At 40.1% G+C, this 19,985-nt stretch overlaps 1 protein-coding gene across 1 annotated transcript in view; it reads left to right on the forward strand.

Annotated features, from left to right (window-relative positions):
* Positions 1–19,985, forward strand: part of LOC126236731 (homogentisate 1,2-dioxygenase) — a 118,576-nt gene that overhangs the window by 68,269 nt on the left and 30,322 nt on the right. Inside the window, exons 7-8 of the mRNA XM_049946260.1 lie at positions 2,381–2,613; positions 16,046–16,172. Of these exons, the coding sequence (XP_049802217.1) occupies positions 2,381–2,613; positions 16,046–16,172 (360 nt within the window). The remainder of the gene's footprint in view (positions 1–2,380; positions 2,614–16,045; positions 16,173–19,985) is intronic.

Consider the following 19,985-nt stretch of genomic DNA (forward strand, 5'->3'; position numbering starts at 1 on the left):
TGTTTTGGCCCCAAGTCCAGACCATATGTCTGACATATCCAGAAGAATCTGAATCCGATCAGGGGTTTGGGGTATTAGGAGGCTAGGAAGGTTTTCTCTAAGTGGTCCATAAACAGGTTGACGTAGGCGGGTGCAATGTGGGTGCCCATGGCTGTGTCGTGGTTTTGTTTGTATACCTTCCCTTCAAAGGAGAAGTAGTTGTGTGTTAGGATAATGTTAGTAAAGTGTATAAGGAATGAGACAATGGGTCTGAAATCTGAAGGCCACTGGGAGAGGTAGTGTTCAACAGTGGAAAGACCATGGGCCTGAAGGATGCTGATGTTTGGGGAAGTGGCATCAACAGTGATGAGTAGGGATCCAGGAGGTAAAGGGGTGGGGATGTGGAAAGTCAGCGAAGGAACTGGTTGATATCTTCAAAGTGGAAGGCTAGATTTTGGACAATTGGTTGGATGTGTTGATCAATGAGGGCCAAAATTACTTTGGTGGGGCACAATAACAAGTTACAGTGGGGTGTCCAGGACCATTGGTTTTGTGGATTTTGGGAAGCATGCAGAAAGTGGGTGTTCAAGGTGTCATAGAGGTATGCCACACTCTGCCAACATACCCCAGTCTTTTTCCCTTCTCTGAACCTCTCTTTTTTCCACTCTCTATATCCGCTCCCCCCAAACCTCTCCCCCACGGCTACCTGATGCTGTGCCTGGCAGCCTTGTCCTGCCGCCTTCTAGTCCCTGTGTGCTCTGCCAGACAGCACCTTATGGTGGGTAGCAATTTATCCTGGTCATAATGGTGTTCTCATTATACATCGGCTATGCTGCAATTATTGTACAGCATTACAATTGGGCATGACAAGTAACCAACTGTCTACTCACATGAATGGCCACCAACAACATATGGTAAACTGCAGAATTGACCACCCAGTTGCCAAACATGTTGCACATCACAACACAAATGACTTGCACAGCTGTTTCAACTCACGAGGCTTTTGGATACACACTTTCACCTCAAGTTTCTCTCAACTACACAGGTGGCAATTGTCTAGCCAGGATATCCTACATTATCACAGTCATCTTGACTTAAACCTCCACTAACCTGTTATTCACTGCCCTATCTTACCTTCAGATTGTGTACTGCCTTCTCCCACCACTCTTCTTACCCCCCCCCCCTGCCCCGCCCCTCCACCCCTCATGTGAAAAACATCCTCTCTCTCTCTCTCTCTCTCTCTCTCTCTCTCTCTCTCTCTCTCTCTCTCTCTCTCACTCTCTCTCTTTCTCTCTCTCCCTCCCTCCCATCCCCCCTCTTCCCCACCTATTTCCCTTTTTTTTCTCTTTGTGCTTCCTGTCTTCCTTTTCATTTCCATCTACCTCTAATTCCCTTTTCCACCCCCTCCATCCTCTATCACTTATACACCCTACCCTCCGAAATCCTTTAGTTGTGCAGTCAGTGAGTCATCTGTCAAAAGACCTGCCCCACACTATCCAGCTACCCCCTCCTTGCCTCATGTGTCCTTCCTTGCCGTCTTCTCATCTCCACCCACCTAGGCAACTGCCCTTAATAATCAATAATCAGTCGCAGTGTGGAAGTGTGACTTTGGACACCTGTGTAGTTGTGTTCATGACTGCATGTACTATTGTGAGAAAAAGAGCAATAGCTTGAAAGCTAATGTGTGAATTGTTCTCTGTTATTTGCCTCACTACAGTCCAGTATAGGTGATCAGTTGCCTTTCCTGTATATTATGTACTGTTCCATCCAGGAGTTTCCTTTATTGTTAAATAATGTTGTGACTATTTCTTGTCCCACAATTCATAGTTTATGGGCTTACTTATGAAACAAGAGTATGCAGGTCATTACAAAGCAAATATATATGCTAAGGCTTGTAGTCGAGATAACTTAGTCATACAATGCAAAACTCCACTATCATGTTGCTTGTAATAATGATGGATTGTCAGAGTCCACTTTATCTACTTGCTTGTAATAATGATGGGTTATTAGAGTCCACTTTATTTGCTTGCACTTTGTATTGGTGAACTGTTATAAATGAGCTCAGATTAAGTAAGGAGGACAGTTAGTTAAACATCTGATCTGCCAGTTGTTTTATTCAGATGGTTCAAATGGCTCTGAGCACTATGGGACTTAACATCTGAGGTCATCAGTCCCCTAGAACTTAGAACTACTTAAACCTAACTAACCTAAGGACATCACACACATCCATGCCCGAGGTAGGATTCGAACCTGCGACCGCAGCAGTCCCACGGTTCCAGACTGAAGCGCCTAGAACCGCTCGGCCACACTGGCCGGCAGTTGTTTTATTGTTGTACTGTAATGTGATATTAGCATTCATCCCATGTCTTGATCGATGAACTAAAAGCATTTTCATTTTAAGGTGCAAATGGTCTTGCCAATCCACGGGACTTTCTCACACCTGTTGCATGGTTTGAAGACCGTTCAGTTGAAGAAAATCAGTACCGAGTTATTAGTAAATTCCAAGGACATCTGTTTGTTGCTCAGCAAGGGCACAGCCCTTTTGATGTCGTTGCGTGGCATGGGAATTATGTGCCATATAAATATGACTTGTCTCTCTTCATGGTTATCAATGCAGTGCAGTTTGATCATTGTGTAAGTATTTTTTTAATTTCACTTCTTTATTTTTTAAAAGTAAAAAAAACAAGTGCTTCACAAATATTTCACAATAATAATCCTCTGTCACCATTAAAGAGAGTATAGTTAATGTAGTATAGAAAGGCACCACAGAAGGGTAGTGGTGGTCTGTGCTTTCATAATTATATACCTGAAACTTAATGTTGCTTCCCACTAACTGGTACAATCACATGGGCCAAAGGCTAACATACAGGAGAAGAAACCAGGGAATACTATCAAAAGTGCAAGTAACTCTCTATCATAAAGTGTAAACTAGAGCATGAAATTCTGCTATCTCTGCATTCTTGTCAGGACTACAGTAAACATATCAATCAAAGGAAAAAAATTACTTTGAGATTATAGATATTTATGTGTAACTACTTTACTGAGCAATTAAATGAGAAATCAGATGCTACTGCAGTTTGTGTCCTGTCATAGGCAAATACTACTGTAAACGTGATTGAAGTTTCTGATAATGAGAAATGAGAAGGAGCAATCTGTATGTACTTTAAAGAAATGTTTTACAGCCAAGATCGTGTTCAAAACTGTTTTTCATTGACCAATTTCTACAGATAAGACTGTCATTTTTAGATCTTCAAAAACTTTTTCAGTTGTATGTCATGTTCCACTGTGTGCTCATTAGTCATGCCATGTTAACATTTTAGTGGAAAGTATATTACACACTCCACAAAGGTTTGTCAAAAATAAAATTACAAACAGGTTTGTCACCAGTAAAAATACCTTGTGGAGCTTGGCATATCTACATATGTATCATTCCTTTGGTGCTTGTCAATTGTTAAAATCAGCAATATATAGTAACAGTGCACATTTATGCCAATGTTTACATTTACATGATGAGTTTAGCTTATCTTGGAAATACATAGCGCAATTATGCACTATGTATTTCGAGTGAGTTGTAATTTTGGAGTGTATCCATGTATGGAAGTGAAACATGGACGATAAATAGTTTGGACAAGAAGAGAATAGAAGCTTTTGAAATGTGGTGCTACAGAAGAATGCTGAAGATTAGATGGGTAGATCACATAACTAATGAGGAGGTATTGAATAGAATTGGCGAGAAGACGAGTTTGTGGCACAACTTGACAAGAAGAAGGGACCGGTTGGTAGGACATGTTCTGAGGCATCAAGGGATCACAAATTTAGCATTGGAGGGCAGCATGGAAGGTAAAAATCGTAGAGGGAGACCAAGAGATGAATATACTAAGCAGATTCAGAAGGATGTAGGTTGCAGTAAGTACTGGGAGATGAAGAAGCTTGCACAGGATAGAGTAGCATGGAGAGCTGCATCAAACCAGTCTCAGGACTGAAGACAACAACAACAACAACAACAACAATGTGGAATGTGTGTATACTCTACACTAAAATGGAGCTACTAGTACAATGAGTTGTGAAAAAATGGTTTCAGTCTCATCTCCATAGTAGGAGACATATAGCAGAAATTACCTCAGCCAACATTAACAACCAAATTATTGCTTACGGATGTGATTTTCAGACTGTACAAATTGGAGTACCATTTTCAAGGCTCTTACGTCTTATTTGTGTAAATGTATCTAAACAAAATAGAAAATACTAACACTAACCATAAGAAAAATGTATCTTATCCAGAAAAGCAAGAAAACAACCAGAATAAACCAGTGTCAAGATGACCAGAGATAATAAATGGTGCTGGCTGAGCTTTTGCATAAAGTATACTAATACAGACTAATGAAGATTATATGTTACTGTAAGAATTCAGTCATACATTCATCATGTTCTGTAAATCCCATTAAAAGGAGAACCTTCAGGCATGTGGAACAAGTCAATGCACGCATTAACTAAAGATTAGGAAATCATAGAAACTTAATTCGTGTACTGCATTAAAAAAAAGTCTATCACAATACTCCATATTGCTATTCGTACTTGCGTTATCTAAATTTAATCAATTTTAATTAATCAATGAATAAATTAATAATATCAAATTTAATTTAATTAATTTATGCTACTTTGGAAATAGGCTCCTGCCTCATCTGTTATACTAAACAGCTGCTGCTTATCTGCACTGGTAGCCTTATATTTACTGGATTACAGTGATATTTTGTAAAGAAAATATTTATGCACACCTGAAAACACTGAGCCATATTTACAGAATGTGTGCAATTTCTTATTATACTACTCACTTCCACTTAATAAACATTTTTTTTCTTTTGTCACTATCCTGGGAGACAATTCTGTACAGTAACATAGGAATGAAAATGTGTTGAATAAGGCAATGCTCTTGTCTCAGGTCTTCCTAATGAGAAATGCTTCTGATGCTAAAACGTGGTGAACAGAGCTTCTTTATTAGTTTATCTTTGTGATGAGTTTATTTTAACTTGTTTTCCAACTATATCCCAGTGATTTTACTCAGTGTGTCTCGGTTAGTGTAAGATCATCAATGTCTACTTCTGGTGCTGATGTTTGTTTGAAATCTCATAAAATGTGAGGTTTTTTTGTCAAAAGGAAAATTCATACATGAAAACTATAAAATTATGAGACAGAATTGCTGGTCATTACACTTATCTGAAGGAAGAAAAATATTAACTACTGCCAATAAACACATATAACAGTAAATGACACCATTGTATCTTCCTGAACAATTAGTTCCTTCCTGAGGGAGAAGAGACAGATACAATGGGGAAGATTAAAAAGAAAGGGCAGGTCTCTCTCACACCAGGATGAGAGGGCATCACCTGTTGTGTGGGCAAGGGTAGACAAGCATGATGGAGAAGGTGCTATAGAAAGTAGGAAGTCAAACATAGTACATTGGTAATCAATGTTTCAGTTTAGAGATGATGAAGACATATTGAGGGATAAAAGACAAAATGAGGATAGAAATGAATGGCACAGTTAAGAACTAGGAGGAAAAATGATTAAAAGATAAATAACTAAGCGAAAGAAGGAAGTGAGGGCAACAAATGTGAAAAAATAAAAGCATTAGCTGAGGGGATCCAAATAACTAACTAACTCATGTGGTGTAGCAGGCACTCAGGTTCTTTGAGTCATGCTGTAGAACTTGTTCAGGAACTGAGAACTGGGCAACCCATGGCTGGCAGCTCTTTTAAGGCTATTTATGTATGGGTTTTGTGTTGTAGGATTGCTGGATCCAATGATCCCTTAGAGTGTGGAGCACAAAACATAAATATTGGGGCATATGTGTAAAGGAAACACCCAGGGGGAAGGGAGAGTGTGTTTAAACTGAAACCATACCTTACATAACATTAGTAACTGAAGTCTTAAAGCCAGTGAGGGGGCAGATGGTCCTGCCTGACTGGGCAAATCCTCGTACAGCAGTTGAGGGATCTGGGACGGGATGGTGGGTTGTGACGAGCCAGGGTAGTGGACCTGAATGCCTGTTGCAGTAAGTAGGACTTTTACCATTGATGGTCAATACCAACAGGCAAGGGGACAGATTGGAGAAGATGAATGTGGGTTAAGTTGTCATTGGGGATGCTGGCTCATTTGTAGAAGATACACACGTTATCCAGATACATAACAAAAAACACTTTAGAGCTGCAAAGAAAATCTGTGTTGACATTCACTACCTCTTCTGTATATGGGTTGACAGAATCTCCACAAGAGTCGATGGTGGTGGCATCACACGTTCCGATGCTGGCCCCTGATACATCACTAAATCCTAACAAGGGAGAAGCGGGGGGCTGCCTATAGGAGCGGGAGTCATCACACATGTCACTCTCTAGTGGAATGTCACAAGCACCTGTAGCACTGTCAAATGACTGGGAGTGGGTAACGTCACATGTGCAGGAATGGGCGTCACTTACCCACAGACCGTCCGTAGATGTCTCATGCGATGCAGGTGTAGCAGGATGTGGGGGCTGACTGGGTGCAGTATCAGGCAGTTCTCCCAGAGCCCACACCAGTTTGAGGCAGCAGACAGTTACCATTTGAGGTGTGCCGTTAATGAGCACTTCACATGTGTTGGTACGCCGCGATATGACTCTATGTGGGCTTGAGTATAGAATTCTGAGTGCCAGTTGGATGGTGTCACCGTGCACCATGATGTGAGTGCACAATGCCAAGTCCTTATGCAGAAATATGGGAGGGAGTGCGTGGTCGAGGAGGGGGTACATGAATGTTAGTTGTTGTTGTTGTTGTGGTCTTCAGTCCTGAGACTGGTTTGATGCAGCTCTCCACGCTACTCTATCCTGTGCAAGCTTCTTCATCTCCCAGTACCTACTGCAACCTACATCCTTCTGAATCTGCTTAGTGTATTCAGCTCTTGGTCTCCCCCTACGATTTTTACCCTCCAATACTAAATTGGTGATCCCTTGATGCCTCAGAACATGTCCTACCAACCGATCCCTTCTTCTGGTCAAGTTGTGCCACAAACTCCTCTTCTCCCCAATCCTATTCAGTACCTCTTCATTAGTTATGTGATCTACCCATCTAATCTTCAGCATTCTTCTGTAGCACCACATTTCGAAAGCTTCTATTCTCTTCTTGTCCAAACTATTTACTGTCCATGTTTCCCTTCCATACATGGCTACACTCCATACAAATACTTTCAGAAATGACTTCCTGACACTTAAATCTATACTCGATGTTAACAAATTTCTCTTCTTCAGAAACGCTTTCCTTGCCATTGCCAGTCTACATTTTATATCCTCTCTACTTCGACCATCATCAGTTATTTTGCTCCCCAAATAGCAAAACTCCTTTACTACTTTAAGTGTCTCATTTCCTAATCTAATACCCTCAACATCACCCGACTTAATTCGACTACATTCCATTATCCTTGTTTTGCTTTTGTTGATGCTCATCTTATATCCTCCCTTCAAGACACCATCCATTCTGTTCAACTGCTCTTCCAAGTCCTTTGCTGTCTCTGACAGAATTACAATGTCATCGGCGAACCTCAAGGTTTTTATTTCTTCTCCATGGATTTTAATACCTACTCCGAATTTTTCTTTTGTTTCCTTTACTGCTTGCTCAATATACAGATTGAATAACATTGGGGAAAGGCTACAACCCTGTCTTACTCCCTTCCCAACCACTGCTTCCCTTTCATGTCCCTCGACTCTTATAACTGCCATCTGGTTTCTGTACAAATTGTAAATAGCCTTTCGCTCCCTGTATTTTACCCCTGCCACCTATAGAATTTGAAAGAGAGTATTCCAGTCAACATTGTCAAAAGCTTTCTCTAAATCTACAAATGCTAGAAACGTAGGTTTGCCTTTCCTTAATCTTTCTTCTAAGATAAGTTGTAAGGTCAGTATTGCCTCACATGTTCCAACATTTCTACGGAATCCAAACTGATCTTCCCCGAGGTTGGCTTCTACTAGTTTTTCCATTCGTCTGTAAAGAATTCGTGTTAGTATTTTGCAGCTGTGGCTTATTAAACTGATTGTTCGCTAATTCTCACATCTGTCAACACCTGCTTTCTTTGGGATTGGAATTATTATATTCTTCTTGAAGTCTGAGGGTATTTCACCTGTTTCATACATCTTGCTCACCAGATGGTAGAGTTTTGTCAGGACTGGCTCTCCCAAGGCCGTCAGTAGTTCCAATGGAATATTGTCTACTCCGGGGGCCTTGTTTCGACTCAGGTCTTTCAGTGCTCTGTCAAACTCTTCACGCAGTATCGTATCTCCCATTTCATCTTCATCTACATCCTCTTCCATTTCCATAATATTGTCCTCAAGTACATCGCCCTTGTATAGACCCTCTGTATACTCCTTCCACCTTTCTGCTTTCCCTTCTTTGCTTAGAACTGGGTTTCCATCTGAGCTCTTGATGTTCATACAAGTGGTTCTCTTTTCTCCAAAGGTCTCTTTAATTTTCCTGTAGGCAGTATCTATCTTACCCCTAGTGAGATAAGCCTCTACATCCTTACATTTGTCCTCTAGCCATCCCTGCTTAGCCATTTTGCACTTCCTGTCGATCTCATTTTTGAGACGTTTGTATTCCTTTTTGCCTGCTTCATTTACTGCATTTTTATATTTTCTCCTTTCATCAATTAAATTCAATATTTCTTCTGTTACCCAAGGATTTCTACTAGCCCTCGTCTTTTTACCTACTTGATCCTCTGCTGCCTTCACTACTTCATCCCTCAACGCTACCCATTCTTCTCCTACTGTATTTCTTTCCCCCATTCCTGTCAATTGTTCCCTTATGCTCTCCCTGAAACTCTGTACAACCTCTGGTTCTTTCAGTTTATCCAGGTCCAAGCTCCTTAAATTCCCACCTTTTTGCAGTTTCTTCAGTTTTAATCTACAGGTCATAACCAATAGATTGTGGTCAGAGTTCACATCTGCCCCTGGAAATGTCTTACAATTTAAAACCTGGTTCCTAAATCTCTGTCTTACCATTATATAATCTATCTCATACCTTTTAGTATCTCCCGGGTTCTTCCATGTATACAACCTTCTATCATGATTCTTAAACCAAGTGTTAGCTATGATTTAAGTTGTGCTCTGTGCAAAATTCTACCAGGCGGCTTCCTCTTTCATTTCTTAGCCCCAATCCATATTCACCTACTACGTTTCCTTCTCTCCCTTTTCCTACACTCGAATTCCAGTCACCCATGACTATTAAATTTTCGTCTCCCTTCACTATCTGAATAATTTCTTTTATTTCATCATACATTTCTTCAATTTCTTCGTCATCTGCAGAGCTAGTTGGCATATAAACTTGTACTACTGTAGTAGGTGTGGGCTTCGTATCTATCTTGGCCACAATAATGCGTTCACTAAGCTGTTTGTAGTAGCTTACCCGTGTTCCTATTTTCCTATTCATTATTAAACCTACTCCTGCATTACCCCTATTTGACTTTGTGTTTATAACCCTGTAGTCACCTGACCAGAAGTCTTGTTCCTCCTGCCACCGAACTTCACTAATTCCCACTATATCTAACTTTAACCTATCCATTTCCATTTTCAAATTTTCTAACCTACCTGCCCAATTAAGGGACCTGACATTCCACGCTCCGATCCGTAGAACGCCAGTTTTCTTTCTCCTGATAACGACATCCTCTTGAGTAGTCCCTGCCCGGAGATCCGAATGGAGGACTATTTTACCTCTGGAATATTTTACCCAAGAGGACGCCATCATCATTTAATCATACAGTAAAGCTTCATGCCCTCGGGAAAAATTACGGCCGTAGTTTCCCCTTGCTTTCAGCCGTTCGCAGTACCAGCACAGCAAGGCCGTTTTGGTTAATGTTACAAGGCCAGATCAGTCAATCATCCAGACTGTTGCCCTTGCAACTACTGAAAAGGCTGCTGCCCCTCTTCAGGAACCACACGTTTGTCTGGCCTCTCAACAGATACCCCTCCGTTGTTAGTTATTAGCGCCTTAACATGCCCAACATATGTCGCAGATTGGATCTGGAGGGAGTGAAGGCTCGACCAGCTCTGTTGGGAGTGTGATGGGTTCTCTGTACAGTACTTCTGCCAGGGACATGCCAAGGTCCTCTTTGTATGCAGGCCGAATGCCTAACATTACCCATGGTAAGGCGTCGGCCCACTCACCTCCGTGGCACATCAGGGAAACTTTAAGTTTTCAGTGCCAGCATTCGACAAGCCCATTGTTCTGGGGATGGTATGCTGTAGTCCTAAATCGTTTCACCACACTGTTCACAAAGCTGTTGGAAGAGGGCAGACTCAAACTGGCGGCCCTGGTCAGTGGTGATAGAAACTGGGCAGCCAAAGCGCGAGATCCACATTAATAAAAGGGCTCGGGCCACTGAGTCAGCTGTGATAGTAGTAAGAGGAATTACCTCTACCCAGCAGGTAAACTTGTCAATGGTAGACAGTATGTAATGGAAGGGGCCTGAGGGGGTAAGGGTCCAATGATATCAATGTGTATATGCTGGAATCTTCTTTTTGCCACATTGAATGTACCCATGGGGGGCTGTGCATGATGTCCTACTTTTGCGTGCTGACAAGCCACATACCTTCACGCCCAAATGCAACATTGTTTTACTACCCCAGGCCAAATGAAACGTTCAGATACCAGACGTGTGGTGGCGCATATACCAGGGTGTGCCAAGTCATGGATACTGTTAAAAATGTCCCATTGGAGAGGTGCAGGAATCACCAGACGTATGTGTCCTGTTGAAATGTTGCACCAGATGGGTGACGAAAGCCCAGGAAGTCTCCATAACTCTAGTTTGAACCCTGTTTTAACATTGGAGTGCAATGCGGCAAGTTCAGTATCCTCTGTTTGCAATGTATGGAGTTCACTGAGGTCCAGTTGTGAAGATAAAACCGACACATGAGATAGAAAATCAGCAGTGACGTTGTCTGCCCCTCTGACATAACGTATTTCATCCATCAACTGACATATGAGGTCCATATGCTGAAAACGTCTTGGAGATGAGTCCTTGCCTGGGTTACAGAAAGTATAACCAGTGGTTTGTGGTCATTGAATACCACGAGATGGCGACTTTATATATCATCTTGTAAATATATGGTAGCGGCGTAAATAACAAATAGTTCCCAGTCGAAGGTTGACTATTTATGTTGGGAAGCAGACAGTTTGTGGGAGAAAAATCTGAGCGGCTGTACAACAGAACCCACAGATTGCTGAAGTACCGCCCCCACTGTTGTACCACTCACGTCTCTAGTAAGTGAGGCTGCCTGTAGGGCCAACTTTAGGTTATCAAATGGGCGACGCATATCTGGAGTCCACGTGACCGCCTGAGACCCTGAAGTGTGAGCATCCGTCAGTGGGGCTTGTATGTTGGTGGCGTGGGGGATGTGTCTGTGGTAGTAATTTACCATTCCAAGGAAGTGGCAGAGACCCTGAAAATCTTTGGGCAAAGGCACCGTACTAATGGCCTTGACCCATTCTGGTAGGGGGTGGATGCTGTCAACAGAAATCCCATGGCTCAGAAAAGTGACACTAGTGCGGCAAAGTTGTTACTTATCATTGTTCACTGTGACACCGTTTGCTTGTAATAGTTGTAATACTGTATTAAATGAAGTTCATGTTCCTCGAGGGAGGAAGAAAAAATTAACAAGTCATCCAGGTACGCATATGCAAAGTCCAGTTTTCCAAACAATGAGTTGATGAACTGTTACCACATCTGTTCAGCATTTTTAAATACTCAAACAACCCAAATGGGGTGATGATAGCGGTTTTTTCAATGTCCTCCGGTGGCACTGGCAGTTGGTGGTATGTCTTGTGACAGTCGATTGCACTGAAAATTTGTGCCCCATGCAGTTGGGAAGCAAAGTCTTGAATATTTGGGATGGGATAATTAGCTACAATTGTTCTGGTGTTAAGCGCCTGATAGTCACCGCAGAGGCGGAAAGTGTCATCTTTCTTGGGCACCAAATGAATGGGTGATGACCAACTACTGGAGGAAGGGAGAACAGTCTTACTGTCTAAAAGTTCCTGAATAATAGCTTTGGTGTGTTTTAAGTTTTTCAAGGTTTAAATGCCTAGCCTTTGCACGTACCAGAGGACCTTCTGTGGTATTGATTCTATGGACAGTACCATTGTTGATCATGAACACTGATGGGGATGATGGACCCACACGCAATGCAGTATGGCAAACCTGTAATGCTCACACTTGTGTGTCTCAGGCCGACAGGTCAGTAGCAGTGGCGGTGATGCAAAATCTGGAGTTCCAGGATAAACATGAAATTTCCTGTCTTGAGCATCCAGCTCAATTTGTACCACCACTGATTCGGTTGTACAGTTCACACTGGCAGTTGGTAAACCCATAAACATAGTCAGTGGGGTCTGAGCACATTATGTCAGCCATTGTTGAGCACTCAGAACACGTGTAAAGTTCATATTCAATGTAAAATGTTCCCATTCAAAGTTTTGTGTGCAAAAAACATTCTGTTGGTACGGAACACTGCCACACGACTGCTGACTCATGTATGGTAACGAAAAGTTATTGTTCATATCTGATGCTGGCACACATGGCTGTGGGAATGTAGAAGCACTGTCCTGTTGAGCACAGCTAGTAGGTGTGTTCACAAACTGCATCGAACTATTGCGAACACAAGGTCGATAATTGGAAAACAATGCCAAAGTGTCTGTTGGAAAACCTAGTTGGCACGTGTGCAGTGTAGCGGGTGGCAAGCAATCCATTGTGTACCATTCATGGTACAAGAGTTCGTCATAGCACTCGCAAACAAAATTTGGAGTCACCAGTATGGGTTTAGTTTTGTAGGATTGCCAGATCCAATGATGCCTACTATAACACATGTAATAAGCACTATTTTATTACTCAGAAGCACACATATAGAGTTATATACATTCTTGATTCTCTGTGCACTGCTCGCAAAGAGCTTGCCAAACAAAGATATTACACGCAAGTTGGTCAATAGTCGCCACATATGCAGTCAGCTAGTGTTGTGATGCTCATTTCCATGTGTAAAATGCTGTGCAGTGCTGTCTTAGTTGATAAACAGCATATGTGGTTGCATAAATTGCTCTGCCTTTCATACTGTATGATTTACCAGTGGTAGGGCTGAATTACTTGCTAGTGAATGGGTACAGGTACAGGGTAGGAATCTTGTGGTAGGTTATAATGGTTTGGGAATGACATATGGTATGTCTGGGATGTTATGAAGGTTAAGAGAGTGAGGGAAGGTGACAGTAGGTGGTGTGTGGAGGACATCAGGGAGTGAATATCTCATTTCAGGGCTTGATTTAAGATGGTACAGTCTAATGTATTGAGGTAGTCAAAGCCTGGGTGGTGCTTTGTGACAAGGGGGATGCTTAAGAGGTTTTGGAAGTGGGGGCTGTATTAGTCAAAGGGTGAGAGAGGGAGACTATCTAACTGATTTTTGTGCATAGAATTTGGGGCAGTTATGGAAGAATAAAACCTGGGAAAGATTGTTGGTGTCAACGTTCATGAGTTTGGTGGTGGAGCAGGTACATTTGCCACAGTTGCCTATGTTATAGGGATGTACAGGATATGGAGGGCATGATGGGTAAATGTTGGAAGGCAGGCAGTGAAACAATAAATTATTAAAACTACAGAGTAATGAAAGGGCTCATCCTGGGGCCAGAGATAAAGGTGACTGCCAGCCTAGGAATATGAAACAGGACAGAACAGGACCAGAGGCAGGGGCCAACTGCTCTGACTGAAGGTTCCAAAATGAGAGGGAGACATTACTGCGCTCTGTGCCCCAGGTTTCTCCAGTGGGCACAATGGGACATGCTTCCAACTCTTGCTACCACCTCACAGCAAGATTCAATGGAACCAGGAGTACCTATGAATAAGTCCAGCACAGCTCTGTGTAAAACATCAGGAATGAAAAGGTTACATAGACCATGACCATACAACCCAGAAGATTTATGAGCAGTTCAGACATCTGGTTGTGAAAGCCTCCATTGTAAAATCTGTATGAAGCCAGGGGATTCAGTTTCTGGGTGTTGAAGAATGCATCTTCCTGGTGACCCATGAAAAGATTGGCAGAGGACAGAGTCATGCTGATTTTGGTTTTGTGCCATCACCTTTTCCACCTTCATCATAGTTTTTACTGCACTACTCAGTTCATCTCTCTTTTGCTTCTTCTTCTTAATCTACATCATAGTACTTACCCTTCCTCCTGTCATATCTGGACTGAAGCTGAGACAGTACTTACCAGTGTACTTTGTTTGACCTCACTCTTCTGGCTCCTCCTTGCTCATGTCTCTTCTTGCCCCTGCTTTACAACCATCACTCATCAATCCCCCCTTCCTCCTTAACAAAGAAACAAACAAAATTCAATGTTTTTCTACTTTTAGATGTGCTTATCAGCAGCACTGGAATGTGAGCTTTGGAATTTGTAACCAAACAGTTCTTCATGTGAATTTCTCTGTTGACACAGTCAAAATGAATATGTTTAAGCATATCTAGAATTCTGTACCATCTCTGAACTTTTCTAGAAGTTACTTCCAAATATTTGTGAGATGCGACTCATTTTAGTAATGAATCATAAATATGGTAGTCAAAGGATACTAAACAAAGCAAAGAAAGAGAAGGGATTATGGAATTGTGCTGAAGGCATGTGTGAGGCTGGAATAGGAGCAGGGAAGGGGATAAAGGCAGGTGGAGGACAAACACTAGTGAAGGTTGAGAACAGGGGGCTACAAGAATTAAGGATAAGGCCCAGGGAGTGTTCTCCTCTAGCTGTCTCCTGGAAATATTTTAGCAGTGGCCATTCATGCAAACAGTTAGTTTGTTAGTGGTCATGCCCAAGTAGAATGCCAAACAGTGGTTGTAGTTAGGTTCATTGACCACGTGGCTGCTTTCCCAGGAGGCACTGCTTTCAGTAGGATAGGGGATGCCTCTGACAGAACTACTTTACCTCTGTACCATTTTTTCAAACAGATGCTATCATCACTAAACTGTGCAGAAGAAGTACACATCCATGGTAAATAATAACAGTGGTAGTTTCCCCTTTCTTTTAGTTGTTCATCATTCCAACACAACAAGGCCATGGTGGGCTAATGTTTCAAGGCCAGATCAATCAGTCATCCTGACTATTGCCCCTGCAACTACTGAATAGGCTGTTGGCAGGGACTGTAGATTAGTCTGGACTCTTCACAGATACTACTCCAATGCTGTTGCACCTACAGTGCAGTTATCTGCACTGGTAGCCTGATATTTTCTGGATTACAGTGATATTTTGTAAAGAAAATATTTATGTACACCTGAAAACACTCAGCCATATTTACAGAATGTGTGCAGTTTCTTATTATACTGCTCACTTCCACATAAGCCACTGCAGCATGTTCCATGGTTTGTGCAGAGACATCTGAAACTAACTGTTGAATTTTTTAAATTATTTAATGAATCTTCCCTCTCCTATATAATATTGATGATACATTACATATGGTTAAGCAATTGTTCACTAATGAAAAGGAATCTGCTTCATACAGTCTTGTTGTGTAGACTGCTTATAATGGTTAGATCAATAGGTTTTCACTTGATTTTTCAGTTAGTTTAATTATTATATACAATATTTATCCTGTAGAATGTACTTACATGTTTGTATTAGGCCATTTAATTCCTATAGTTCAGTGACATGCTAGTGCCTTGAATAAACACTTTATAAAATCTTCATATTAAGCCTCCATGAAAGTTTTCTACATAAATGTATCTAAAAGCTAGTCTGTATTTGTTATCATGTGCATTAGCCATTTGAAATGAGGTTAACACAATTACTTAAAATATTCTTAGTATTTGCATTAATGCTGAAATAGAATAACAAACTAACTTGTCTTCAACAGTGCTGTTAAAGAGGTTTATTATAAGTAGAGTTCTTTCTGAAACAGAAAAGTGTTATTTCTGACTACAGGCATTCATGTACATTAAAACATCTAACAAATATCATATGCAACAAAAACCCATGAATATAATTTCACTCTGTTAAGTAAACTTTACTGTTTCATCTACTTGCAGGATCCCTCAATCTTTACTGTACTTACCTGCCCTTCAAACAAACCAGGAACAGCTATTGCTGATTTTGTCATATTCCCACCTAGATGGTCAGTGCAAGAACATACATTTCGTCCTCCTTATTATCACAGTATGTATGAACCATATTCAAATATTATTAAATAAATTTTGTTTTAAATTATTAATAATATTATTAATTTTCTGTATTCAAAACAAGATATGCATTATTTCAATAATATTTATGGGACCCTCCACTTCAAACTGTAGGCATTCCATAAAAGATGATAAGAGTAGAAATCTTCCTTCTGACAAAAAATTTTATTGTTTTAGTACTGTTCTTATGGATGAATGTTTGCCAAAACTTATTTACATTTGCTCCACATGAATATGTAGTTAAGTTTGTTAATGTATTGTATATTTTGTTCTCATTGACTCATTTGCTGAACAATAGAGCTTAAGCCATCTATAGCCTTAACATCCAGTGGCAATAAGAATAAGAATAAGAATCTTTATTAGCCGTTCACTATTTTCTTATACAATGGGCTTCATCAATAAGTTCAATTACAGTATAAACAGCATTATATTCTCATAACAAAGAGGCCACTAGCACAATTTTTACTCTTCTATATACCACTAAATTATTTAACCCTTAATTAATTATGTGTGGTCTCTCAGACAATGAGAAAATTTTGGAAATTGCTCTCCAAAGTTAATTCTGGTGGGCTGCTTTTCTACCCCCTGCCCCCTGCCCCCTGCCCCCTGCCCCCTCAATCCCCCATCCATCCCTGCCATATTTTGCTATTGGTTGCATTATCACCTTCTTGGTTTATTGTTGTGTTGGGGGTCTCCTAGACCACACCTTGTGAACTATGTACTTGTTTTCTTCAGTATATGTTCACAGTAATGTGCCAGTTTTGATGATCCCGAGTTTGATGGTATTATTAATCAGTGGCTGGAGAAAGATGTCAGTGATAGACATTAAGAAATAGATGAAAATGATGAACAATTTTACAGTAGCCAGTAATCACAGTTCTGCTAGTGGAGGATCATTTAGAGAAGGAACTTCAGGACAATTGTGATGGAGACCTTCATGTTCCTCCAATGAAATGCTTAAAGTGTTAGTTCAAACCAAATGTGTTCCAAGTTGTATTAAATGAAAATATAGGTCCTAGTACTGACTGTCAATTCTGTACCTACAAAGGGCAACATTTATGTGCAAGTTTAAACCCTAGAATTTAGTTTCTTTTGAAAATTTACTTGCTACAGAGATAATATAATTTTGCCAAACTTAAAATTCATTTCTATAACAGTTCATTTATTTGTACTGCTTAAAAAGTCCTCAAAGATACGAGATTTTGTGTGATAAAAAGTAAAATATTGCAGGCTTTGTTTATTGCAATAAAATAAACAAGGAGTGTTTAAACAACATTTAACTAATTCTGAAAATAAATGTTACATAAATTAAATTGTAAATTTTATATGATTTGTGCCTTAAACATAAGGGTTTCAGAGACCCCATCTCACAGTATATTTTGCAGAAGAGTCACCTCATGAGTGAAGGGTTAACAAAGGGCCATGTACTTCCCTTTCTGCAGCTGGTGGGTGCATGTGAGTGTCTGTGTGTATGAAAGTGTTCACTTAGACTACAAAAATAGTGGTAGCTCAAAAGTTAGCAATATGTGCCATAAATGAAGCAGCTCCACATAAATGGATACCTTTCCATATTGTTTCAAAAAAGTCCTTTTCATATTCATATTTTGTTCTTTTGTTGGTGTATAGAAAAGTGAAATAATTAACTCAGTTCAGTTTCTTTTGATTAGTTTTGTGCTTTTCCTACAAGGTGGGCAATTATCTGTAATTGTTATAACCACATTTTTCAGTTGTGGGCTCTTGATAACTGGGTCTCATGATTATTTGTAAAGAATAGCTGTTGACAGAATGAGTGAAGACCATATTCTGATCCTATTTCTCAACCAATCTTCTTTCTTCTATCTGATTCTCCTCCCCTCCCCCCCACCCCCACCCCCACCCCCCTCACACTTAAATAAGATTTTATATTGAACTGATTTTATTGAGTTTTTTGAGTTCATTGCTTTGATGAATCTCTTCACAAAATATGTTCCTTTAGTAGTACTAATCCCATGTACCTCATGGTAGAACCCTCGATTGTACATTTTAGAAGTACTAGAAGGGGAACATAGGTTACACTGAAAGTTTTAGTCACTAATGGAGCTGCACTTTATGGCTTCGTTGGTTAAGGCAATTGTTTATGACAAGGAGGCTGCTCCAGGTCCTAATCCTGGTGTGGCATAGATTATCAACTGTCAAAGCACCTATATAAATGATGAATTCATTATATGCATTTGCATGAATCACCTTACATCTTGATCAACTTCTTAAAGTACAAGAATGTGTATCTGACACACGTGGTGACAAGGAAATAGTACAACCATAATCAATTGAGCAGTTGAAAAAAAAAAACACAATTTAGGTGCTGAATAACCATTTTGGTACATTGGATTGCATTCCATCATATTTTGTGCATATATCAATATTTGATGATAAAAATACATCTCCAAAATTTTGTGACTGTACAACAAATATATTAATGTAAACAATATCAGTTTCAGAATATTATTGCTATCCCAATTAAACTATTCTTTGTACCACTGCTGCAAAAATCTGAATTCCATAATATTCAAATACCTATTTACTTTCTGTTATACTTATGTGACAATGAGATCAGCACAACAATTGGAAAGAGTACTCATATTAATATACTTATGACTGCTTCTGTTTGGTATCAATGATATTCTGCTTTCATGTACACAGCAGCTCATTTTACCAACAACCACATAATTACTCTTACTGTTGATACTGGAAATAACAGCTAAGTTACTGTAGACTAGTTGCTGTAATTGTATGGTAGTTTTCAAATGAAGTAAACTAATCAAGTGTGTCTGAAATGACTCTTTAATCAATTGTATTAATGCCTGTACATTATTCTTTGGGAATCTATCATGTTTTGAAGGAGTATTTCAAATTTGGTTTCCTCCTCAGCACTTCCACACATACTATGTGTTAATGCGAGAAGTAATACACACAAACATCCATATGTCATCAATGATCACATATTAAAACACCCACACTTTTTTTTCGAAGGTTTTCTTTTGTTTACAAATTGATGCCAGACTGCGAAAACATTTCTCAGTTGTTCAAGTTGTAGCAGTGATGGATAAAACAACAGAACAGTTACTATGTGTTCAGTAGAACTTGGCCCTTTCCTGGGAGCAAAGGAATCAGAAAAACCTGCATGACTTCAGGCTGGTATGAACGAATGAATGAATGAATGAAATTGAATGAATGAATGAAATTTTATTGTCATTTAGCTATGCAGTTTCCACCCATTTCCAACATTATAACATAAGCTATTATACAATAAACCATACACTAGCTTTGTAGCAGGCACTGTGAATGCAATGTTGATTCTAGTGTCCTACCTGTCTTGTGAGAAAGAGGTGGAACTTGTTTCCACTGTACCTCCCCTCCCCACATGCGTATGTTCCCTGCATCCCTTGCAAAAAGGCCGAGTTACATTGTGTGCATAGTAACTAGATAGTCTTTTGCCTCAAAATAAAAGAAAGTGATGATTGAGACAGTACAGTATGGTAGATTAAATATATTACAACTGATTATTTTTTCTCTTGTATCATGGCCCTGCTGAGCACTTACCTGTTACTTAGTTTGCATCTTTTGTATTTTTGAAGACAGGGGAAACTTCTCATTCATTAAGAACATAGCTCATCTTCCATTGTTTTATGTTTTTGTTGATTAGACTTATTTTGCTCCAGTCTCTGCCACTGTAAAAATGCACTTTCTGCCTAATGAATATTGTCTCTAGCTGACATGAAATAACTTGAAATTTGATAAGACCACTCATTTA

Source organism: Schistocerca nitens, chromosome 2 (genome assembly GCF_023898315.1).
Source record: "Schistocerca nitens isolate TAMUIC-IGC-003100 chromosome 2, iqSchNite1.1, whole genome shotgun sequence".
Classification (NCBI taxonomy): Eukaryota; Metazoa; Arthropoda; class Insecta; order Orthoptera; family Acrididae; genus Schistocerca; species Schistocerca nitens.